This window comes from Heteronotia binoei, chromosome 8, assembly GCF_032191835.1.
Source record: "Heteronotia binoei isolate CCM8104 ecotype False Entrance Well chromosome 8, APGP_CSIRO_Hbin_v1, whole genome shotgun sequence".
NCBI classification, from domain to species: Eukaryota; Metazoa; Chordata; class Lepidosauria; order Squamata; family Gekkonidae; genus Heteronotia; species Heteronotia binoei.
This window is the reverse complement of record NC_083230.1, coordinates 70,356,400-70,383,224: the sequence shown is the minus strand read 5'-3', so window position 1 is coordinate 70,383,224 and position 26,825 is coordinate 70,356,400. Positions and strand designations below refer to the sequence as shown.

At 40.5% G+C, this 26,825-nt stretch overlaps 1 protein-coding gene across 1 annotated transcript in view; it reads left to right on the top strand.

The window, feature by feature from the left end:
• The window catches only part of FGD6 (FYVE, RhoGEF and PH domain containing 6), a 108,175-nt gene that overhangs the window by 34,612 nt on the left and 46,738 nt on the right, over positions 1-26,825 (top strand). The window contains exons 3-8 of the mRNA XM_060245198.1: positions 2,378-2,534; positions 5,417-5,484; positions 13,141-13,171; positions 20,727-20,878; positions 22,724-22,880; positions 24,752-24,839. Of these exons, the coding sequence (XP_060101181.1) occupies positions 2,378-2,534; positions 5,417-5,484; positions 13,141-13,171; positions 20,727-20,878; positions 22,724-22,880; positions 24,752-24,839 (653 nt within the window). The remainder of the gene's footprint in view (positions 1-2,377; positions 2,535-5,416; positions 5,485-13,140; positions 13,172-20,726; positions 20,879-22,723; positions 22,881-24,751; positions 24,840-26,825) is intronic.

The window sequence follows — 26,825 nt, the reverse complement described above, 5'->3', positions numbered from 1 at the left end:
TCTCTTTTGTGCTTCTCTCTTTATGTGGGTACCCAGTTACTTGCTTCTTGGGTCCTGAGTAACATGCCGTAGAGAAGTAGTTCTTAACTGCTGATCCACTACTGCCCACCAAGAATGCAATATTATACTTGGATATTTCCCTAAGTCACAAGTAAAAATTAAGGCACAGAAACACACACCAGACAAGGCAACTTCATTTTTATGATATATGTATCCAGTATACTAGGGGTGGCCAACGGTAGCTCTCCAGATGTTTTTTGCCTACAGCACCCATCAGCCCCAGCCATTGGCCATGCTGGCTGGGGCTGATGTGAGTTGTAGGCAAAAAAAACTTCTGGAGAGCTACCGTTTGCCCACCCCTACAGTATACAGATCTTCAGCATAGATTCAATGGAACCGTTGTCCATATTGGCCATCAGCCAACTCCTTTGAATCCTGTCTGCTGTGTGCCCTCTTTTTAGGGGCATTGGGGAATGTAGCATCTCATGCTACGTTTTATATTGATTCATAAGTACATAAGATTTGACAAGTGCTTTGCCTCTAAGAACTGTAGCCAGGGTGTTTCTTCCATTTGTCAGAGTCATTCCATAAACATGGTATTGTGGGAGATGCATGATAGTTTATTAGATTTAAAAGGACCCTGGAGCTATCCTTTGTGTTTTCATTGCTCAGACTAGCTTTAATCTGAACAGGACTAGCAAAGCAGTTTGCTGATGCTATCAGTGTAGCCTAGCTAATTTTCGCAGATCTTTTGAGTATCCTACATAAATGTACACTGGCAGTGAGTTACAGCCTATTCAATGTGAAGATAAACTACTTTGTATGATACTGTGGTTTCTTTTTTTCCCAAATATTTGGTAAATTTGTTCCTAAGAATTGTGTATAACATTGTGTATAGGATGGTGAATGTCTGGAGGAAGCCTGTTCACAAGGTCAGTGTACCCGCTCAGTATTTATGGCAAGGTAGGAGTGTCCAATAAAAACTGATAGCACACTATGCCGTAGAAGAAAAACCTAACAACAGCTGTTTGAGATTCTTCTGTTTGTAGACCTTGGCTGGTTCTATTATTTATTTCTGAGTATATATATATAATATACAATAGGTAAGGAGTTGTATCCAGTGATTTTCCCACTGGCAAAATACTTAAGCCAGTGGAGGGTGTGTGTGACTTCTGTTTTCTCACTTCCCCTGTACTTCTACACTTTTCCTGGGGTCCCCTGAACCCAGGAGAAGCAGCTTAAGGGGAAGGAGTGAGGTTCCATTCCACAAGCAAAGCTCTAGTTGTCTGGATACAGCCTATCTACATGTGTCTGCATTAACTGCTTTGTGTTCAGAGGAATTTATCTTAATTCTTACATTTATAGTACTAATGTGCTTTTTTATGACTACATAAAAATGAGCATTTGGAACTGAGAAATTGCCACGGCTTTGAAAATAGAACAGTGCTAATGAAAATATCCATGTCCTGAATAATCACGAAGACCAATTTTGGTATTTTATGGTGGCTGAGTGTTATGAAGAAACAGAATTGTCTGGTTTGTAAGATAACTGGCTGGCATTTGTTAATAGTCATAAATAGTTATAACTGTTGGTAATAGTTAGCTAGGGCTGGTTAACACTGCCTTGGAAAATTTCAGGAGTAGGGTTGCCAGGTCTCAGCTTCTCCCCAGCAGGAGGATTTTGGGGGGGGCCCAGTGTGGGAGGGGGTAGGACCATCCCTGGCCTGATGACATCATGTGCTCACACACTCCTTCCTCCCCTCAAGCATTTAAAAATAACCTGTTTAAATTGTTGGGGGGGGGGAATGGGGGCCTGCCTACTCCTGTGCTGCAAGTGGCAAGTTCATGGCTTGCAGGGACTGTGAACACCTGCCCTGCAAGCCACAAATTCACAGCTTGGAGGGCAGGCATGCACGGTCCTTGCTCCTTTCAAGCAGGGCCACAGACCACTGTTGGGGACAGGGTTTGGGGGGGGGTCATCTGGGGGGGCTGAAAACTTGGGGGATCCCCTGCCCTCACTTAGGGGCCAGCATCCCTTTTGGGGCAATAATTTCTAGGGAGAGCAGAGTTTGGGAAGGCAGCTAGGGGGGATGTGATTACAGAAAGTCTGCTCTCCAAAGCCTCTATTTCCTCCAAGGAAATGATCTCTGTAATCTAGAGATAACTGGTAATTCCAAGAGAACTCTAGGCCTCACCCTGATGATAGTGAACCTAGATACAGCCCTACATGTTTTTCCCCCTGGAAATTGCTGTCCTTTTCTCTTTTTTAATGATGATACAGAGCTCAGAATAAATTTAACAATTAACTATGTTTCTATAATGAGCAATGGTGCATTTCACCTTCAGAATTAAGTCAAAGTGAATGAATATTTTCTAGGCCTCCATCAGTGGATCCCAATGATTCTGGTTTGGTGCTTGGAGATGTTCACTCTGACGAAGAGATGATATCAAGAGATGTCAACAGTTCAGATGAAGACGATGACAGCAATTCAGACTCTGGCAAAGGAGAACTTGATATACCAGAAAATTATCAGGTGGGAATCTATTCTCCATTTGCTGAGTTTTCAAAAGCCTTAATTTTTTCTGCAGGTCAGGTATTTTTCTTTAGATTTTTTGTTTTTATTGGGGATTGCACATGAGGTCATTCTTCTGTTGGAGCCAGTAATATCATCTGTTTTCTGCTTCGTAAAACTTCAGTTGAACTGAGAATTCCTGGATGTAAACACAGCCTGTTATCTGTGTGTAGGATGGATGTGGTGGCAAGTGGTGTTGAATATCCCCTATTTTAAAAGGCCATTCCTTCTTTCAGAATGTGTCTGTTGTATATCACACAGAATGCATTTCCTGTATTTCTGCGACTTTCATTTTCAATTTCTCGTTAATGAGCAATCTCGCCTTTTGTCTGTTGGTCAGTTTTAGCATACCGATAAATTAAACTGATACAGAATTAACCACTCAGAGTTGGTCTCTTCTATTGAAAGCATGTGCATTCCAAAATAGGGTGTTGGATTTTGACCTGGGATGCAGGCTTTGGGAAAGTATTTTATTTTCAGTCTGAAAATGAGATTTTTTAAGAGATTTTTAAAATATATATATATATATGTGCTACAATTCAAAATTTTAGGAATATCCTCCCCCTGCTGTGCTATGTTGGCTGCTTCTTTGACTCTTCTAACCATTTTTTGCTATTTTTCTTGGCTCAATCTTGCCTGGTTGCTTCCTGATTCTCATCCAGTAAAGGCTTTATAAGTCATGCATGCAAATATCTCACAATATTGACTGAGCTTGTTTAAAACACATATATGCTGCCTCTTTGAAGACTTGCTCAAGGTGGCTTACAAAATGAAACAAGATAAAATAATGAAAACATAAAAATCAAAATCATTAATCACAGAGATTAAAACATCTAGCAACCTTTAAAAAAAACTTCTTAAACAGTCCACAAGCTAGAAATAGTTTGTAAAAACAATGTGAAAGATCAGCCCCCTAATTAACAGCCTGAGTAAAAAGAAATGTTTTGACTTGGTGCCTAAACGAGTAGGGTAGGTGCCAGGAGAGCCTTAAGTGGAGAGCATATCACAGATATGGTGCCACCACTGAAAAAGCACTCTAGTTTCCAGTCACATTTCTGAGTATATTGGCCCTTTCCTTGACAGCTGCCTGTTTGTACTGGTAATTAATCAACTCTTTTCAGGGTCCATTCATGGAAAGAGTCCTTCCTTGAATTGCAGTTTCCTTGGCCGTTTTCGCACTAGCGTTTGCTCCGGCGTAGCGCCCCATTTACCTCCGGATCTTCTATTGGATTTCGCACATGTTGCTCCGGCGCTGCGCTTTGCTCCGGCGCTTCAGGGATTTTACGCCGGAGTATGTTTTTCAGCAAGTTGCCGGAGTTTCCGAAAACCTCCGGATCCACTCCGGATCCACTCAGCGGAGTTTCCTGTGCGAAATCCATCCACGCCGGATCGACTGCTTTGGGGGCGTCACCCTCTCCCTTTCCGTCCTCCCACCCCATCCACCCGCTTGGCCAATCATCAGCCTTTCGTGGCGCTTCCCCAAAGTGCCGGCACGGCCATTTTTTTTTTAAACTTCACAGTTTTGCGTAATAGCGATATTTCGAAATTAACAAATAGAAAAAAAAAAACCCTCCTGGAATAGCCTCAATTGGCACTTCAATTGGTTTCGTTAGAATTTTTTTTTATTATTGACTTTAGTTGCGTTATTCCGCTGTTGCGTTATCTCGATAATGCGAAAACGACCATTGTTGGGGGGGGGGAATGTAGTGCCGGTGCGGGCCAAAGCGTCCATGTGTGTGTGTTTTAAAAAGGGAATGCCTCCCTCAGCTGTGCCACCAGGATTTCTGGACCTGCACAAAATCGCCATGTATAAAATGGGAAGTTGGAGTCCTGCATTCTTCTCCCTGGCTACATTCCGCTCGGTTAGAAAGTAGACGCGAGCGAGCTCCTCACACGCGCCACAGAAGGGGAAGGAGAGAATGGAGCGGGGGGGGGGAGCTCTGGCAGCAGGAATCAGTCAGGTCCCCGTTGCAAGCGCCAGCCGGGGAGGGGAAAGAGAGCGGAGGAAATTTGGGGGGGGGGATCTAGTGCTTCAGAATTTTGGGGGGGGGGAATCTAGTGCTAGGATTCTCCACTGTGAATGCTTCCGTTAATACATAAAGGGCTGTGGAGGATTCTACAGCTGCAGCCAATCCATAAGCAGCAGCAGCACACGTGATGCGGTTTGTCCAAGAAAAGAAGGGGAGGGAACAGCTCGATGTTACGTTAGTACGTCTTTACGCAACCAGACTTGCGCTTAAAAAAAAAATGATAGGGCATCGGACTCAAGCCGATGCCAGTGGGAAAACGATTTGAGCCGGGGCTTCAGGGAAGGCGACTCCGCAAAGAGTCACTAGTGGGAAAACGAGAAAAATGATCCGGATATAATTGCGCCGCGGAAAAAGGGGAGCAAACGCTAAGTGCGAAAACGGCCCTTCTTTTGTACCTAGCCTCTATTTTCTATTATCAAAGGATTTTTTAACTTTCTACTAGCTTTTATGAAGCATCCCTAGAAATCCAAGGTGGACAAGTTATGACTTTTCTATAAAGCCCATTGTATTTCACTTCTGTTCACCTACATGAATTTCTTTCAACAGATGACAGATGCCATTTTTAAGGCAGGCTCCATTGCTTTCCCAATAGGTAGAAATGAAGGCAACTGGCATTTAACTCAACATTAGTATTTAAATGGAACTCTGCCTAATTATAGTCTAAGCATGAGTCTACTTGCATTTTGAACCTTTGAATACAAATGGATGTTGGAACTGTATGAAATATTATTGTAACAGAGTTTATGAATAAGATTCAGAGCTATTTAAAATACTGTCTGTGTTTTCATTCTGTGAAGTTTAATTTCGTTGCAGGCTAAAGCAGCTGGGAAAAAAACAAAGGTTCACCATATTGCTAAAGAAATCATGAGTTCAGAAAAAGTGTAAGTATCTATTCTGTGTTAGGGAATTCTGTTTGAAATTCTATTTCTTTATCTCAAACAGTGCGATGGATCACTGGATCAAATAGGGCCTTTTCACACTTACCGGTGGAAACCGGAAGGGAGTCGGTATTGTGCCGCTTGCAGTAATCCGAGACAGCGATGGGAGTTTTCATACACATGTTTTTTTCCCTGGTAGGGTTCCGTGATTGAAGCGTGATTGAAGCGAGCCATTTCACACTGTTCCGCTCTTATCTCGCTTCCACCAGCGCCAGCCGGTTTCACGCCGTTTTTCGCCCGCCGGCGCGCGCGATCTCCGGCTTTTTTTTTTTTTGGAACGTCAGTTTAGATCGATATAGCAATATATCGCTATATCGACCTATCAAAACAGCACCACCATAGGGATCTCAACAGAGCCTAGCCATCCCTATGGTGGTGCTGTTTTGACAGGTCGATATAGCGATATATCGCTATATCGATCTAAACTGACGTTCCAAAAAAAAAAAAAAAAGCCGGAGATCGCGCGCGCCGGCGGGCGAAAAACGGCGCGAAAACTGCTCCCGGGTTAGATACTGGACATTTCACACAGCACCCCATAGCGATTTCAACCCGGGAGGAGGGGTTGAAAAGTGGAAGAAGCTGCTCTTTGTTTGTGACGACTCAGGCACGCCTCACTACCGGGACAGCCGCGGGAGTGTGTGAAAAGGTGAGAGTATTCCGGTAGCAGCCAGTTACTGAATCGGGTCTGTCTGAAATGCCAGCAGAAACCCGTTACTGTTCAGTAACTGGCCAGCTGCTATACCGGAATACTTAGGCTGTGTGAAAAAGCTCATAATCATTGAGAGGCATTTAACATGAAAAAACAAAAACATATTTATTTCTACAGGGAAAGGGTACTGGGAGGTGAAACAACAAACACTATAGAACTACATGCTTACACTAGAAGAATAGACGAACATGTGCTTAATGGAGACTACTTCCTCCTTCTTCTTGACCTCTCTGCCTGAACAAAGGAAGTCATCTGACTAACTGACTAAACAGACAAAACAGGTTTTCCCGCTTCTAGACTTTGATTGACAGCAGTCAATATCTTCTTCCCAGGTCATGCAGACAATAGGGAATCAAGCACAGTGTTAACCCTATAATGACTGAAACTTTAGAACATTGCAAAGGATGTACAAAACAGATACATATTTCCAACACTCCTTCTCAATGTCTAATGTGCAAGTCATTCAATATACATTCAATAGTCATTACTCATTATTCACTGTAACATTCACATCAACTAGATTCATTTCACATAAACGTTCAAATCTAGCACAAGGTAATGGCTTTGTAAGTATATCAGCTACCATAGCTTCTGTACAACAATATTCTATCTTAATTAGCCCCTTCTGATGTAGATCTTTCACTAGCTCACATTTAATACCAATAGATCTACTTCTGGCTGTTCTACTTTCCCCTTTACATATAGCAATACATGCTTGATTATCTTCAAACATTACAATAGGTACAGGCTCTTTTATCTTGAATTCTTTCAGCAGATGAAAAATCCATTCAAGTTCACTGCAGGCACTGGCTGCTGACACACACTCAGCTTCTGCTGTAGATTGTGCCACTATAGTCTGTTTTCTGCTAGTCCATAAGTCCATTTCCATAGAAGAACAAATATCCACTGGTTGATCTGTAATTGCACGATTCTTCTGCATAGTTGGCATCCATGTATCAAACTAATCTGGGATTCTCAGAAGGTTCAATGATCAGTCTTAAGTCCATAGTCATTTTAAGTATCTGGCAAGTTTCTTTACTGCATTCCAATCATGGTGATTAGGTGAACTTACTTTTCTGCTCAATATTCCAACAGCAGCTGTAATATCAGGTCTGGTAGTTTTACTCAGGTACAGGAGTTTTCCTATAGCTTCTCTGTACTCTCTAATGTCTTTGAGTGGTTGACCACCCTGAGCTCTCAGGTATGCAGGTTCAAGAGGTATCTTAGCTTCTTTACAGTCTCTCATGCCAAGAGATTCTATAAAATCCATAATCTTTCGTCTTTGGCACAGTTGAAAGGTTCCATCCTCAGGTCTCTCAATCTGTATTCCTAGATAGTGTTTAATATCTCCAAGTCATTTGACTTCGACCTCTTTGTTCAGCTTTTCAACGATGTCCTTAATGTCGTCTTTGTTCTTGCAGCTCACAACCAAATCATCAACGTAAACCAGAATGTATTGATATTCTCTATCTTTAAGTCTAGTGTACATGCAGGGTTCAGCTTTCCCTTGCTCAAATCCTTGTTGCTGTAGTAGTCCAGTTATTTTGTTATACCAGCTTTTCGCAGCTTGTTTCAAACCATACAGTCCTTTGTTGAGTTTGAAAACACAGTTCTCTTTGCCAGGGACTTCAAAACCTTCAGGTATTTCCTAATAGATTTCCTCTGATAACTCACCATTAAGAAACACTGTCTTAATGTCTAGGTGCTCTTCGAGCATATTTCTAGATGATGCTACACTCAGTAGTGTTTTAAGTGTAGCACTATTGATAATTGGTGCAAAAGTCTCGGAATAATCAGTTCCAAATTCTTGTGCATAGCCTTTGGCTACTAGCCTTGCTTTGTACAAGTCTATAGTTCCATCATCTCTGTACTTTATTTTGTAGGCCCATTTGCATCCAACAGGCTTTCTTCCTGCAGGTAGCTTTGTAAGAGTCCATACATCTTTTTCATAAATGGATAGTATCTCTTGTTCTGTTGCTTGAATCCATTTCTCCTTTTCTTCATTAGGTAAATCATACACTTGTTTCCAGCTCTTGGGTTCCTCTTTAGGTTTCACAGTCTCTATAGATCTCACAGTGTCACAGTATCCATATTTCTGTGGTGGTTGCCCTTTTGTACTCCTTTCTGATTATCTTAAAATGAGTGGAGGTTCTGTCGCTCCCTGCGGTGCGGTTCCCATTTCCCCTTCTGGTTCAGTAGAGTCTTCAGAAGATAGACCTGCCGGTTCACCGGTGGTCACTACAGGTAACCAGGTACATCAATCTTCAGAAGCACCATCATTAACCTCAGGATCAGATTCAGGTACACAGGGTGCTTTAGGCAAATCTCTGTCATTCACAACACAACATTACAATGTTTAGTCTTATTCAGCTTTGGATCATAGTCTCGGTAGCCTTTTCCCACTGAGGGATATCCTACTGTGAATCCAATCTCAGTCCTTGCATCAAGCTTCCCTCTATTTTCTCTAGGAACATATGCATAGTCGTTTGCTCCAAAAGTTTTAATATGCTTAAGTTCTGACTTCTTGCCAAACCAAGCCTGGAACGGAGTAATTCCTGTTACTTTTGAAGGTATTCTATTGTGAATGTACACTGCTGTATTTACAGCTTCAGCCCACAGACCTTTAGGTAATCCAGAATGCATCAGCATTGCTCTGGTTATTTCCTGTAACACACAATTAAGTCTCTCTGCACTCCCATTCTGCTGTGGAGTGTATGGGACAGTCACTTTGTGTTCAGTCCCTTCTGCTTTCAGAAATTTCTTAAACTCATTGTTGCAATATTCACCACCTCCATCTATCAGCAAGCTTTGAGGTACACGCCCAAATCCGTTTTTAACTATGGCAACATATTCTTTAAATTTATCAAGAGTTTCATCTTTTGATTTTAGCATATAGACAGTGCTGTATTTTGCCTTTGCTTCCGTGAAAACAGAGAAAAAATTATTTCTCCCAGTCGACGCTATTATAAGCCCAACAATATCACTGAATTTTGTTTCCAAAAACCTTTCATTATGCACACTGCTTTTTTCACTGAAGCAAGGTGTAGTTCCTTTTGCTCTCAGACAAACATTACATCTTTCCTTGGATTTATCACAATGCACAACATCAAGTCCACAATCCTTTAGCAACTTCTCAACACTCTGCATGCTTCTGTGTGCTAAATTTACATGCCAAGCATAAACACATCTCCTGTGGCCACACTTTCTGCCTTCAGTTTGGCAAGTCTTTTTCACATCAACAGCATCTGACCTTTCACTTAAGTCCATAATATAATGAGCTCCATTTCTTTCATCCAGTTTAAAACTAATTCCAGAATTCTTCTGAATAATATTTTTTTATAGAATCATAGAGTTGGAAGGGACCTCCAGGGTCATCTAGTCCAACCCCCTGCACAATGCAGGAAACTCACAAACACTTCCCCCTAAATGCACAGGATCTTCATTGCTGTCAGATGGCCATCTAGCCTCTGTTTAGAAACCTCCAAGGAAGGAGAACCCACCACCTCCCGAGGAAGCCTGTTCCACTGAGGAATCACTCTAACAGTCAGGAAGTTCTTCCTAATGTTGAGCCGGAAACTCTTTATGATTTAATTTCAACCCATTGGTTCTGGTCCTACCTTCTGGGGCCACAGAAACCAATTCCACACCATCTTCTATATGACAGCCCTTCAAGTACTTGAAGATGGTGATCATATCACCTCTCAGCCGCCTCCTCTCCAGGTTAAACATTTCCAGCTCCTTCAGCCTTTCCTCATAGGACCTGGTCTCCAGACACCTCACCATCTTCGTCGCTCTCCTCTGGACCCATTCCAGCTTGTCTATATCCTTGTCTATATTCTTCTTATGTGGTGCCCAAAACTGAACACAATTCTCCAGGTGAGGTCTTACCAGAGCAGAGTAAAGCAATACCATCATATCACGTGATCTGGACACTATACTTCTGTTGATACAGCCCAAAATTGCATTTGCCTTTTTAGCCACCGCCTCACACTGTTGACTCATGTTCAGCGTATGACCCACTAAGACCCCTAAATCCTTTTTGCACATACTACTGCTAAGACAAATCTTCCCCATCCTGTAACCACGCATTGGATTTTTCCTACCTAAATGCAGAACTTTACATTTCTCCCTGTTAAAATTCTTTTTATTTATTTTAGCCCAGTTTTCCAACTTGTCAGGGTCATCCTATATCCTGTTTCTGTCTTTTTCTGTGTTTGCAACCCCTCCCAATTTAGTATCATCTGCAAATTTAATAAGCATTCCCTCTATTCCTTCATCCAAATCATTTATAAAGATGTTGAACAATATAGGTCCCAGGACAGATCCTTGAGGCACTTCACTTGCCACTCCTCCCCAAGAGGATGAGGAACCATTCACAAGCACTCTTTGGGTGCAATCTGTCAACCAGTTACAGATCCACCTAATGGTAACAGGATCTAAACCACATTTTACCAACTTGTCAACAAGGATAGTATGTGGAACTTTATCAAAAGCCTTACTGAAATCAAGATAAACGATGTCTACAGCATTCCCCTGATCCAGCAAGGTAGTCACTTTCTCAGAAAAAGAGATCAGGTTAGTCCAACATGACTTGTTCTTGAGAAAACCATGCTGGCTCTTAATAATCACATCCATTCTTTCTAAATGTTCCAGGACCGACTGTTTGATGATGTGTTCTAAATTTCACCTCCATCTCCTTTATCAAGATATACAGCATAATCATTTCTTATAAGCACTTGGCTTGAAAGTTAATTCTCAATTGATTCAGGTGCATAAGCTACATTTTTCAGTCTTACTGGCATTACATCTCCATCAGTGGTAAGCAATTTCATTTTGATCTCACCCACACCACAAACTTGTAAGGGTTTGTGGTTGACACCTACCATTTCAGGTCTCTGACTTTCACCCAACTCTGAAAACATGCCCTTATATCGACAAATATGCATAAAAGATCCACTATCAATCAAAAATCTTCCTCTTTCACCAATAAAATTCACATTATTAACATGCATGGTACTTTCTCTTTTCTTTTCTTTGTTCCCACCTGGGTCATGTGACTTGGAAAATTTCTGGTTTAAAAATTTCTGGCTGCTATTATTTCTATGGCCACGAGATGGCGCCCGTGTTCCCTCATTTGAAACATGTGCTTTAAAATTGCTATTCCTTTGTTCTGTAGCAGCATCACAATTATTGCAATATCTTGCGAGATGGCCTTTTTGCCCACATCTATGGCATATTATATCTCTTCTTGATTTATTCCTATACTGTGGTTTCAGGCTTAAAGCAGACATAGAATCTGTGTCCCCAGATCTGGAGGCTTTTTCCTCCTCGATAGCATTTAATAGGCCTTCCCAACTCAGATCCTTTTGCAGTCTCAAAATCATCTTAATTGGCTTGTAAATACTGGGTAGAGCTTTCAGTATAGTTGAGATTAAGTCTCTTTCTGCAATAGCCTCACCAAGCTCTTATAGTCTGGATTGCATGCACATTAGTTCCTTCAGACATTTAGTCACATTCTCCCCTTCTTGCACTTGAAAACCAAATATTTTGCCCTTTAAACCATGAATAGTGCTTATGGGAGTTTTGTTATATTTATCTTTAAGGCATTCAAGCATTTCTTTTGCAGTTTTAAGAGTCTGCAATTCAGGCATTTCATATGCCTCCATAGATTCTAAAATGAAAGTTTTTGCAAAACCATTTCACCGTTTTAATTTGATTTTTCTTGCTCATTCTCAGAGGGATTTTCAGATAAAACTCGTTCAGCTCCGTAAGTCTCAAGTCTGCGTTATGAGCGAGAGCCAGAATGAGAAATTATTCTTAGTTAACTTCAGGGTACTAAATCCTATCATAGGTAGGTTACTTACGATCCCAAAACCAAGATTTGCAGTGGCTGTTCCTGAAAACGTGGAAACAGAGGTCCAGTGGCTCCTCTCTCTGGGTTCGACATTTTTCACAGCAATCAGGCAGGGCAGGGTTAAAGATTCTTCCTTCCTCACTGGAGAGAAAAGGCGGCTGAATGTGTGCGCATGGTTGCAGCAAGGCTCTTCCAAGGTCTCCAACGTAATTCACTGAAAACGAGTTAAAAAGCTCCAAAAATTCTCTTTCTAGCACATCTGAGGCTTTTAGACAAAAGTAGCAGCATTTCCAGGTCAAGACAATCTGAATTCAAAGCTCATTTAAGTCAGAATGCTCTCAGTAATGGCAAAAGAAAAAAAAGATGTCTTAAAATTGAGGCTTGTCTGCACAGCATAGCAGCTTTTTGCCTATTGCTTTCTAAATGCTTTCAAAGGTAATCCAGATAAAAAAAATCATTTAGAGTTAAAAAAAACAGTCCATGCTATAAGCTACCAGCTTGATGGCAAAAACCAAGAACCATCTGCTATGCTATCAATTTTGTTAGGGAATTCTGTTTGAAATTCTATTTCTTTATCTCAAACAGTGCAATGGATCACTGGATCAAATAATCTTTGAGAGGCATTTAACATGAAAAAGCAAAAACATATTTATTTCTACAGGGAAAGGGTGCTGGGAGGTGAAACAACAAACACTATAGAACTACATGCTTACACTAGAAGATCATGTGCTTAATGGAGACTACCTCCTTCTTCCTGACTCTCTGCCTGAACAAAAGAAGTCGCCTGACTAACTGATCAAACAGACAAAACAGGTTTTCCCGCTTCTAGACCTTGATTGACAGCAGTCAGTATTTTCTTCCCAGGTCATGCAGACAATAGGGAATCAAGCACAGTGTTAATCCTATAATGACTGGAACTTTAGAACATTACAAAGGACATACAAAACAGATACATATTTCCAACATTCTGAACTCAGTCATCTATATGCATTTCAAATTATAGTTGAAGTAACATGTTTTTATTGTTTTGTAACAGGTTTGTAGATGTACTGAAGCTCTTGCATATTGTAAGTATTCTGTTCATGTGTTTGACTGAGAAATTATTCATAAACAACATTTACAGAAATTGTATTAAATCAAGTTGTTAGTGTCCTTGTAAAAGCAGCTGAATAACCTAATGAAACAACTATAAAATGCTTTGAAGTGCTGAATCTCTTTATAGGATACAGAGAGAGTAATGTTTGTTTGAACCTTCCTGCTGAAATTGAAGAGAAATCTTATTTTGTTTGATGGAAGCTTCAGATTGAATGTATTCGGCTTTCTTAACATAAAAGCTATTTTGGAACCAAATAGTGTCTGGACCTAGATCAATATTAATAGAGAGATGAACACTGAAATAAAGTATGGAGCTTGGAGTTAGGAATTCATGTACATTCCAAGCTAGGTCAGAATGTGGTAGAGCAGGAGGGTGCCCTTTTGTGATTTGTTTTTCACCTGATTCTTCACTGCGTACACAGGTGAACCTTCACAAACTAAGGAAATGGAAAGCTGGTATAACACAGATTTAATTTGTTTGTGGCTGTCACATTAATGTTCTGTTGTGCTAGGAAAGAAAATAACATTTACTGTCAGCTGTATATGACTTCAGTGTTGCTCAGTGACATACATTTAAGTAACTGGGGTGGGCAAGAACACTGTCACCCTTTAAAAACTGATCTTTTAGGGCATTACAAGAAATTGCTGTACATGAATGAGTGTTATTACAGCTTCTTGCTGTGATGACATTTTCACTCTTGTCACCTGTGTTGCCTTTGCTTAGAGAGCATGGACTTAGATCTGTGTACGTTGAAGAGCATCCAAGTAAGGGGAAAATGATACTCAAATTATTTGGGTGTGTTCCTATTTAGCTAGGCTTTAAAGGAACATGGTTTTCCACTGGTTTTATTTTCAAGTGCTGCAGAAAGTATGTGAAGTTTGACTTGTTGGACAGCCAGGTTTGAATCTGACTGTTCAGGTTTTGCTGTTTCTTTGGCAACCAAAGTTCAAAGGCTGCCTTGTTGGATGAGGGCTCAGTTTCATTGCCTGTATTAATATAGTTTGACCTTATTCAAATGTAGATCAACACAAAGACTCCAGAATCCGCATTTTCATATTAAATTCTGTGGCAGCTTTAGGAATTGTGGAGTAGTGTGTGTGTGTGTGGGGGGGTGCATGCATGGCTTCTTGCATAGCCCAGTTTTATTTGTGTTTGGACAATGTGAATATTGGAAGGCATTAACTAGACAACTGTTAAACTACAAAGGGAAGAACCTTGCATTTTATTCATTTAGGCTGTTAGCAGGCCTGGACCCGACCACATTTGTTTCCAGCCTCACAGACCTTTCTTTTGGTTCCCTGTACTTTCCATAATCTTTCCCCCCCTCTTTTCTTTGTCTCCTTTTTAAGTCACTTGCTGCCTGTCTTACCTACTTGCATTACTGGCAGAAATTCTTGCCATGCAGTACTTCATGTGTACTCGTATAGACCTGAATGGGTGGAACAGGTTTGTTAGACTTGCAGAGTGAGCCATAAACCTGTTCTTTCAGAACTTTGTTCTAGACTGAAGGGTTTCTTGTAGGTTAAATAGACTCCAGCATGATCTGGATACTAATTATAATGGTTGGTTTCTCTAAAATTACAAGGCTTCTTCTGATTGCAGGCATTAGGAAGGACTTTTACATTATGGGGGAAAAGATGTGTCTGTGTGGGCTGATCATAGAATGTCTGGTATCTTTGTGTATGCACAAATTTCCTTTGATAAAAAGTACCTTTATAGAGAAGAAAGGCTGTATCTGACTCCAAACTAGTTCTAACATGTCTTAGAAGAGAGAGAGAATTATTTAAATAGGCAATACCTGAAATTGTACCTTGGTAGTCAGTAATTCAAGAATGAGGCAGCTGTACACCATTAAAATTTATTAGAGTAATTGAGCCTTTCCAGGGACTCACCTGAAAGCCATATGTGTATATTAGTATTTGAAGTGATGAAGCTATGGATACTAGAGCTCGACAGGTGTGCTCTTCTCACTCAAAGCAAGGAAATAATTAACTTCTGAAGTAATTGCCAGTGAAAGGTATTTTGGTTAAGTACAGTCATGAAAAGTGCTTCTTAATGCTGATTATATATAGTGTGTGTGCTTGTGTGCATATGTTGATCCTGGATTCATGACAGGCCTGGAGGAAAAATCTCCTGCTCCTTTAATAGAGGCTTTAATGTAAGGAAATGGACAGCTGAAGATTTTCATAGTGGAGATAAACACCACCACCTGATAGACAGCATATTATATAATCTCCTTTAAATGAACAGGACACTTTTCCTAGGCCTGTTAGCAATGTTGGGCTGATGGAGAACAGAAGTAGAAAATTCCACTATATCTCTGAATAAATAACTTAAATGAAGAGCAGTCAGTCTTCCTTTCCTATTTATACAACAACAACAAAACTGTGGAAAATAACGAATGAATAATGAAAATTACTTCAAAATTGTAATTAATTAATTTTTAAACACTACAACATCACATATTATTGCATATTATCAAAAATTCATGAATACAAGGTATAAAGTGCAGAGAATAAATTTTCAAAAGTGCTTGCAGTTAATCATGTCCATTGCCGACTTAAGACGCTTGAAGACTATTCACCCGACTCCGCGGGACAAATGAAGTGCCAGTGTCAACCGTGTTGCAATTGCAGATAGTTCAGGTTTTCTCCAGAGCTAGTGTCACAGGAATGTGATATGCTGGATGTTGATAAGTGGAATACGTCTCTCGGATGAAGACAATTGAAACAGTATTACAGGCTTTACTGTTAGAGGCTAATGACTATCCACGATATATCAAACTTCTTTAAAGAATGAAAGTCTAAAGCAACGTCTTAAAATCATAAATTCTTTTCTGAAAAGCAAGAACTATCTGCAGTTGCAACACGGTCTTCCTTTGCTCTAGTCTTCCTTTGCTAGCATTGAGTTATGGTGGGACAGATGGCCTATAAATGAAGTAAATAAATTAAACAACTGAAACCAAAAAGGTCTTAACACATGAAGCATACAATGAGATGGAGGCCCCTTTCACTTTATCATTCTAAACTTGATGTTATCTATTGTTGGCTCAGTTTCAACTAAAAGTGATAAAGGGATGGGAGTTTCATACAGCAAACTTCATCCCATTAATGAGCCATCTCTGAAGCGCTATGACTATTTCAAACTTGCATCACTTTCCCCCTGCCACTCTTTTTTACTGCACAGTCTTTCTTGCCCTTTTCCCCTGAACATTCTAACTTGAGTGCTATAGCACTAAACCAGTAGTCTCTCAATGGAGTCGAGCCATCTCAGTGGTGCCGTTGGAACACTGAATTGGTTTAGCTCTATAGCACTCAACTTTTAGAACTTTTATGGGGGGTGGGGATGAGGAAGATTATGTGGTGGGAAAGGGCAGGGGAAAATGCAGGATTGTAAAAAGCACTATGGACATTTTACACAGCACACCTCAGCAATTCAGAAGAGCAACAAAAAGGTAAAAACGGAAGAAAGCAGTTTCCTTCAAAAAACTGCTCAGCCCTGCTTTGCCAACAGGACACAAGTGGCTTTGTATGAACAGGTAAATAAAATCCATTAGCAGCCATTTGCTAAAACGGTTGTATCTGAACTGACACAAAAATCCATTAGGAACTTGCTATAAAACTGATTACAAAGGCTGTCTGAAAGAGGCTGGAATATCCTATCATGTGCATTTGTGTGCCTGTGTTCTGTGCCTTTGAACTGACATGCTCAACAAGTGTGACTTTTTCTAGCATGGACCTACAGCACTATAAGGCAGCTGCATTATTAAACTGCTGCTTGAGGCATATAAAAGCACTGAACTTCTGTCAGGCAAGAAGGAGGCCACTCCAGATATGTAATAGTGAAAACACAATGTAGCCTTTTCTAGGACTCTTTGTCTTTGAGCCTTTAGCACATTTTATCAATGTGACAGTCTGCTTATTGTCATAAACCTTTGTGGTTACAGGCTGTCCTCAGTTGCAGCTTATAATGCAAATAAATTATCTGTCCACCTTACTTGTGTTATAAATTGATTTTACCCTGTTTTGAGTGAAAGCCCATGTTGTACTTGATTTGTACTTGTTCAGACTGAACTTCTGTTGTTTCACATGGCATACAGTAACCATGGGGTTTTTGTTTTCATTTGGAAAAGGGAGGTTTGTCTGCCAAGGAAGAGAAGAAAGAATTGTTGTAAGGCTTAAGCCAAAAAGCTCACCATTTCGGTCTTTAATTGCTTATGTACTCATGAATAAGTATATTCAGAATTGGGGGCATAAATGTTGATCTGGCTCGTGCAAGTTAAGAGTGCATAAATTCCCACCAAATTTCCCCCCAGTATTTCTAAGTGTTTTTATGTCCAGCATGTTATATCTGCAGAGCTACTGTGTTCCATCTGTGTTCTATTAACCATAGTCACTCCTTGACTTTAGTTTTGGGCATGTGAAGCCAGCATTTTAAGGTCACAATATGCCTGAATAGCTAAGACAGTTAAGCTTTGTGTCACCAGTTGGTTCACAACATATAAACAGTATTTCGATCTGAATGAGGCCATCTCTTTCTGCTGAAATCCAGCACAGCAAGTCTCCAGTGTCAAAATTCTCCCTCCTATTTCTGCTTCAGGTAACCCAGTCTTGAAAGTAGGAAAATGTGGACCAGTAAGAGCTTTCTGTGGGTGGGGGGGAGTAGTAGCATAGGGACCCATATTGCATAGACAAAACTGCTGTGTCTCATATCTGTGCAGCTGACACAATTTTTCATCACCCTTGACTGACACAAAACCATCTTACTCACCTAGTGATGAATGTAAGGGGCCATGATTCTTGTTGCAGCAAAGGCAGGAGAATCACCACCTGTTCTGACCTTTGGCCTGGGGAAGGTGGGGTACAGTGATGCATATCCTCTTTTCTGCCTCAGGACTGTCTGCCGATGAGTGAATGTAAGAGGGGGAGGAACAGTGTTAATGTCTCTGTGCCTACTGATCACTGGACTGTGATTTGCACATTTATATATTTATTTACTTTATAGTCTGCCCTTCTTACTGAGACTCAAGGCAGATTCCAGGCTAAAGAAATATAATCATACTGCTTAAAGCAACCAATAAATAATGCAATAGGACTAGGATTCCAGAATTAGACAACAATGTGACAAACAAAACTATTTAATTCAAGGTATGCTATAAATAATACAGAAAGTAGATTACAAAGTATTAGACATGCAGTAAAAAAACAGGTGATACCTCCATTAATGATTGCTGGGGACTACAGTCCTGTTCCATTATTGGAGAGCCAGTTTGGTGTAGTAGTTAAGTGTCCAGACTCTTACCTGGGAGAACCAGGTTTGATTCCCCACTCTTCCACTTGCACCTGCTGGCATGGCCTTGGGTCAGCCATAGCTCTGGCAGAGGTTGTCCTTGAAAGGGCAGCTGCTGTGAGAGCCCTCTCAGCCCCACCCACCTCACAGGGTGTCTGTTGTGGGGGAGGAAGGTAAAGGAGATTGTGAGCCTCTCTGAGACTCTTCGGAGTGGAGGGCGGGATATAAATCCAATATCATCATCATCTTCTTCTTCTTCATTATAAGAGTGCCCTTCTGGGCTGTTCCATTTTACTGCAAGTCTAATCTCTTTTTTTTTAATTCCTTTTTGAACATGATTGCTTTATATATTCCATGGAGTGAATCATGGGGGCCTTCCTGATCCCGGTCAGGCTTTTTACACACATTACATGGGCAAATATTATCAGGGGCCTTGTGATCTAATCAGAAGAGTATACTTTTGTTTGTCAGTGTATGTGCTGATATAGGTATGTGTTGCAGGCAGCTAGGATTGGATGAGCTGTTTGTTACATGTGCATTTGTTTGCATATGCACATTTCCTCGTGTGTGTGTGTGTGTGTGTGTGTGTGTGTGTGTGCGCGATGGGGGGAGGGAATAGTGGCTCAAAGTATCCAAAATAAGTTATCTGTATGAATATTAGACCATCTACTCAGAGTGGCAGCTTCCAGACACAGCACAGGTATGTTTAGGTCCCAGCACTTCCCCCAGTGAGTTACTTCAGCTATTTTTGTACCCAACATGGGTGATTAAACACTATAGTGTGTTTATAGATGGAGAGGGTTCTATGGTTTTTGTCCTTTTCATCGCTCCCAATACAGATGTCTGTACTAATTCTTGGTGGAGATAGAACTCCAGGCTTAACTTAATAAAACAGAAAAATAAATCCTAAATTACCAACCAGTCTTTTCCAGGCAGACATTTAAATAAGTAGAGCCTTGATCTCCAGTCAGATAATATTTATTTTGTTTACAAAATGTATCTTCCTGCCTTTCTGCCCTCACAAGCACTACCAGATGGTTAACAGCTTTGAATATGCATAATAAAATCACATTTTGAAAGTATTTAACCCCCCCCCCCCCAAATCATTAAAACAGCTAAAATATCTACAAAGACATTAAAACTTTGGTCAGGAAGCAGGGATCATAGAGGAAATGCCAAATGAAATGAAGTTTTCAGCTGCTGGCAGAAAGAAACAAAAGCAGACAGACTAATCTCCCTGGGGAGAGAGTTCCAGCATTTTGTTGCTATTATCAATAAGGCCTCTCCTATGTTATCACCCACCTAATCTCAGAAAGCGGAGGCACCCAACCAAGGGCCTCCAAGATTACTGCAGTGATTAGGTAGATTCATAAGGGTGTAGGACTGTAGGTGGTCCTGCAGGTATGTTGGTCCCAAACTATATAGGGCTTTGAAGGTCAAGACTAGCATCCTGTATTGTGCCCAAAAGCCGATTGGGAGCCAGTGTAGATGGGCCAAAACTGGAGTGACATGGTCCCTACAACCCACTCCAGTCAACATCCTGGCTGCAGTATTCTATACCAATTGAAGTGTCCAAGTGCTTGTTCAGCTGCAGCCCCCACATAGAGCAAATTGCAGTAATCTGATTGTAACTAGGACATACACTACAGCAGCCAGATAGAGTTGCTAACTGCCAGGTGGCACCTGGGGATCTCCTACTGTTACAATTGATCTACAGACCAAAATCAGTTCCTCTGGAGAAAATGACTGCTTTGGAGTGTGGACTCTATGGCCGATTCCAATAACCTTTATTGGCATAACAATAACTTTAAAAAAACTATATAAAAGAGAGATAGTGTGGACTTTATGGCATTATACCCTGCAAATGTCTCTCACCTCCTCAAACCCCATCCTCCCCAGGCTCCAGCACAGATCTGGTAACCCTACAGCCAGATCTTTTCTGCCCAGGAAATACCACAGTTGGTTAAGCAGCTGAAATTGGTAGAAAGTACTCTTGGTCACAGCTGCCATCTACTTGTTAAGTAGCAACAGCAGTAAATAAGCGTGAAATCATCCTTCTGTGAACTTCCTTTTTCCAAAACTCAGACATCTGCTTAATTTTAGACTGTCTGTCCAGTCCTGTGGAAACTGGCCAAGTGGGTTTGCTGCATGTGTATTGGGGAACTAATGTACTCTGCATTATTTCTTGGAGGCCATTTTTCAGAGGGCTTGTTTGTTTCCCTTTTGTATTGCCTTAGGATTTCCGGGATTCAGTGGCACAAGCTTCCAGGCAACTTGGAAAGCCAGTAATTGAAGACAGGATCCTGAATCAGATCCTGTACTACCTACCTCAGCTGTATGAGCTTAATCGGGACCTCTTGAGAGAACTAGAAGAACGGCTGGCTCACTGGTACATTTATTCATGTTCACTTTTTTTGTCAAAATGGGATGTCAGTCATGAAATTAATGAGAGCTACTAATGCATGCTGATTTTTTACCGCAAAGTTAGTTCTAAATGCAAGCATTACAAATGGCCATATTACACAATCAAAATTTTTCTTCATAGGTGTGTGTATATGGAAGTGCTATGTGTTTGCACTAGTAGCGTACAATGAGATGGTTGAACAAACTTGAGCAAATAACAGGGTTCAGGTAGGCCAAGTCCCTTCCCTGCCTCCTCCATAGTCTAGTACTGGTTCATTCATAGTTGGATGAGCCTGAATGCTCATATCTGTTGGCCATAGGCAAATTGGGATGTTAAAATGGCCCACAAGTACCGCAGGAAGAACCTGTGTTTGTTATTGTGTTGCCACTGGCTGAATTTGAGTTGAGAATCCTCTCTGGACTTAGCAATAGTATAGGGGCTTTCCCAGCTCTGCTTGTCCCTGACCAGTTGACTTCTTGACCCTGGCTAAGTTAATGTTGCCCTCCAGGGCAGCAGCCCAACAGGAACTTACCCTCCCTTGGAGTTTTTTGGCTATCTAGCAAGAAGGGATAGGAAGGTTGAAGGAAACCTGTCAAAGATTCCGCCAGGTTCTCAGCCCAGTGAAACCAAGCATTCCAGGTTTTGCTAAGTATAAATGGGCTTTTCCAGGACTGTTTTTATAGCAGGAACTCCTTTGCATATTAAGCCACATACACCCTGATGTAGCCAATCCTCCAAGAGCTTCCAGGGTTCTTCTTACAGGGCCTATTGTAAGCTCTTGAAGGATTGGCTACATCAGGGGGGTGTAGCCTAATATGTAAAGGAGTTCCTGCTACAAAAAATGTCCTTGGTCCTTCTATCATCTAGTAGACAGAATAACTGTTAAGTAACTAACTTTAGAGCATATTAAATAATATTAGCATGTCCTAGTTGCATCTTATGAGCTGAATCTGGGCTATGAAAAGCCTCCAGTTTACCTAAAAAGTAAAAGTTTTTCTACTTTCCTTGGGAATTAATAGCTAAAAAATAATTTTACCACATAAGCATACCAGATGATTTACAGTGATCAGGATAACATCTGTTCATAGACTCCTATGAAGGCATTGAGGGCAGGAAGGGAGCACAGAAGAGAAGCTCTACTAAAGCTTTGGGATTCATCATATCTGCCCAGAAATTGTGGGATCAAAAAGAAAAAAGGTCTCTCCCCCAAATTCTAAATATTGCTGTGGAGTGTCAGTTTGCTATCCAATGTAGAGATTAGCAGATTGTACACAGAGACAGAACACCTCAGCTGTTTGGTGAAAAGACATAAATATGCTGCTGCTTGCTTCTTTTCAGCCAGGCAAAAGCTCTAAGATGGGATCTGGACTGAAGAGGATGCCCTATCCTTTGGCTCATCCAGGGACTAAACTTGGGAATTTGGAGGATGTTTGTTTTTCCACCTGTGGAGCTGTGAAATGAACCTTCTCATTTGTGGGGCAGGACTTGGGTTGCCAGGTCCCCCCTGGCTACTGGCAGGGATAGAGCAGCCAGATCCATATAGGGAAACTCATGGAGATTTGATGATGAAGCGTGGGGAAGACAGGGACCTCAATGTGGTACAATGCCATAGATTCCATCCTCCAAAGCAGCCATTTTCTCCAGAGTAACTGATCTCTGTAGTCTGGAGATGAACTGTAATTCTAGAGGATCTCCAGGTCCCTCCTGGAGACTGGCAACCCTAGGCAGGAGGCTTGCTAGTAGGAGAGAGAAGTGAAGAGGAATATGCTCACCCACGTCTGCTGTGTTCTACAGGTGCAAGTTTTAATTATTCACTGTATGCAATTCTAGGGCTGACCATCAGAGAATTGCAGATATTTTTGTAAAAAAAGGACCTTACTTAAAGATGTATTCAACTTACATCAAAGAATTTGATAAGAATGTAGCCCTCCTAGATGAACAATGCAAGAAGAACCCCAGTTTTGCTGCTGTCGTTCGAGCTTTTGAGGTAATATTTTCTTGCCATCTTGCTTTACAAAGGTAACTTTTTCTAAGGGTTGGTTTATGCATTGATTTGTAAAGGGGTACAGTATCAGAGTACAATATTTGTCAATTATATATGGTTGCATATTTTTCACTTGTTACAAAATGTAAGTGAATGGAGTCTCATCCATCCCATGTAGAAGCTCATATTTTAAAGGGACAAGAAGCAACAACAAAAAAAAGTGTACGTGTCTGATACTGATACTTCACATGTGTATCTTATATTTGGTATCTTGCCTAAATCCAAAACCAAAATATTTTATTTATTGTTATTTATCTTGCCTCTCCTTGTGGCTTAGAAATATGAGGTTCCAACTAGAAAAATACAATGTTGAAAAGGAGGGAACTCTAAATTGAAAATTTGAACTTAAGCAAAGTGCTATTAATTACTCACTTTTCAAAGGATCTGTAAGTGTGAACTTTTCTTGGAATATGTGAGTTGAAAATTTTGCTGATTTCCCCATCCCACCTATACAGGCAGATCTCCACCTCTCCCCACATGTTAATTCTGCAGGGGACCTTGTCCCCTAAGAGCAACATTTTGAGGTGAGGAAGACCCATCATGCTTATGGAATCCTGTCGCTCAGTGGAGGCTTACTACAAAGTTAACCCTGCATGTGCTAAAAAGATTTTATCATGCATTTTGGTTATATTTGGCAAAAACAGCCATGCTTTGAAAGCAAATATAAAATAATAAATCAAAACAGAAATAGTGTTTATTAACATTTGGTAATCTCACTTTAGTTTCTGGAATGGAGACAGATACCAATTCAGATTTGTTTGGTTTTTTTAAAAACCTAATGTGAAAATCTCCAATATGACTCTTGCATTTTTCTTAACGTCTTTGAAAACTAATGCAAGATCTGTTTAAAATAATAGTTTAACTCAAGCACTAGTGAGGAGCAGCTTCTGTTCCCATTCATTTTAATGAAACTGATGTGGAAAGCTATTATTGGGACTAAAAATCATTATTTTTCATGAAAGTTTTTTGGTCACAATGGGGTTGTGCCTAGATTTCACAAGCATTATTCATCAGGTACAGCTGGGTAATGACTGTGTATCCGTATATGCATCAAATGCGCCATGACTAAATTTATCATAAATGACTATACTATTGGAAGGTGACCAACATTGTTCATTGTCTTAGGTGCTCCTCTGAAACAGAAAGGTGAATTATAAACCCACAGTAATAATGTGCAACAAAAGTGAATTAAGTAAAAGTAAACTGAAGGGATCATTTTTCTTCATTAGCATGTCCTTTGGGATTAAATTTCCTGCCAGAATGCAAATCAAAGGCATTGTGCCTGTATATATTCTTATTAGGACTTGCCTAATTTACTTAATGTAGAGTTGCAGGTATAAATGGACTTGGAAGCAAGGTACTTTGGATTTATTAGGCAGAAAATTGTTGTGTTTTTAATGCTTTGCAGCTGCCTATCTAGCATGTGTCCCAGAGCTATAAGCAGTCATACTTGGCTTATATGGGGAGTGGTACGGGTGGGTGGGAATGAGCAAAACAGTGAAGCTGCTAATTGCCTGGCATGCTAACTTGCTAGGAAAATTTTAATGGAGTGTGGCTACAATCTCATGTACAATTTCCTGGGAGTAAATCCTATTGAATAACGTGAATACATCTGAATAGACTTGCTTAGGTTTGTTTCATGAGCTAAGAAAGGCTACTAAATTTGAGCCAGCCTGGGGTTTCCTGGTATACAGTGTTTACCTCTCCAGCACTCAGTAGCAAGAGTGAACAGTTTAACATGTCATTGTGCTTTGGCCTGTTCAAAAGAATGTTGGCTTTCCTTTTAAGAGCATTAGGGTGTTTTTGTATTTTAGGTGAGCCCCCGCTGTGCTAGCTTAGCACTCAAACACTATTTGCTCAAGCCAGTTCAGAGGATCCCTCAATACAGGCTGCTTTTGACAGGTAAGAGTAGATGGCAAACTAAAAACTTTCATCCTGCAGCAGTCACAGCTTATTTACCTGAGTTCAGATCCATGGTAAAATTTACTCTGCAGCTAGAAGTTCTTCTGGCTTCTACTCCTAGGCCTGATAAAATATGCAAAGGAAATATGCTGTTGATTCTACTTCACTTTCTGTTAGGTAAATGCTGATGGTGATAAGCATCATGGCTGTGATGTTGTACTATGTTTCCACAGCTGTTTGGTCTGGTTGTGTTCTTTGGAATAGAACAGTATTGATTTCAAAGAGAGGGAGAGTCTGCAAACTGATATAATACAAATATTTGTCTTATAACAAATGAATGAAATGAATATTCTATAGTTCTGGCCACGTGTCTGAAGTTAGCTAGAGTTTTTTAAAAAATATACTGTGTGCTCCTACTCTCCTCTCTCCCTTTATTTTAACAACAGTAAATAAACAGTAATATACCTCTTCCTCGCAAATTTTTGACACCTGTTTTAAATATATAGGGATGGAGGTACTAATGCATTATATAGATTATTCTTCTTTTTACTGCGTGTTCATCTCCCATAAGGAGATAGTGCTATTCTGGGACTTTATCAGTGATTGCTCTGTTCTGGAAGAGGCTACCAAAAGAAGTAAAAATTGTTCCCTCCCTGCCAGTTTGTCATCAAGCTTGTAAGGAAGTTTACTAAGGATTTGACTTGATTTATTCAACCAGATGAATCACCCTAGGCTCTGGGCAGTGGACAGCAATATATAATAAATACATGCAAATACAACTAGTTAAACTAAAAGCAAATTATGTACCCTGATGACATCCTATTAAAATTCGTCTAGTTCAGATGGCTGGACATTGCATCAGGGGGTGTTTTTAGATATCTCTTGGTGCTTAGGAATCCTTAAGGGTAGGAATCCTTTAGATATCTGTGTATGAAGGGTGTGTTATTTTATAAGCTGTCAGTTGTGCAGCTATAATATGTTTAGGGTTTATTGATTTATGTATGCCTCATGTATATTTTATGTATGCTACATGTATATTTTAAACTGCCTGCCCACCTTTTTGGGGAGAAGTGGTCCAGAAATATTTTAAAGTCATCCAAGATTTTGATTATTTTGGAGTATGTAGATGTATATTTTATTTCTTTTTCTCAAGGTAGTGTTAGCTAAAAATAAGGAGTGATCATTGTGCAGATCTTGGTTCAGTAGCACCTTAGAGGCCAACAAGATTTTCAGGGTATAAAAGTTTTCAAGAATCAAGCTCCCTTCATCAGATACCATCAGATATCTGACAGTGGGAAATTTGACTCTTGAAAGCACATACCTCCAAAATCTTGGTCTCTAAGGAGTTACAGAACTCAAATCTAGGTGCTGTACTGCAGACCAACAGGGCTACCCTCTGAAACTCTTTTGTAGATCTGTAACCATTATTTCTAGCAAGATCTGAATAACTGACAATAGTGGCATTATACCACTATTGTCCTTCCCTTTGCCAAATCCCACCCTTTCCAGGCTCCACTCACAAAATTTCCAGGAATTTTCCAACCTGGAGTAGGCAGTCCTACAATAGAAAAAGTGCTATGTTTTTCTGTATAGCCCCACCTACCTCACAGGGTGTCTGTTGTAGTGAGGGGAAAGGAAAAGAGATTGTAAGCCACTCTGAGACTCCTTCAGGTAGTGAAGAGCAGGGTATAAATCCAATCTCTTCTTCTTCATCAGGTATTGGGACAAGAATAAATGAGTCTGTCACCATCCATTCAAAACTAAATTCTTATTCACAACGAATCACACAGTAGACTGGCTTCTCTAAATGCTCAGACCTTTGAATGGATGGTGATAGAATTATTTATTCTTGTACCAATTCCTGACAAAGTGACACATGAAACGGTAGACTACAGCTAGCAATCTGTTGTGTTGAATCTTTAGAGACACTGAAGAATCTTTGGGTCCACAGGAGTGTTCAAAGGAGATTGACTCTCTATATGAAAG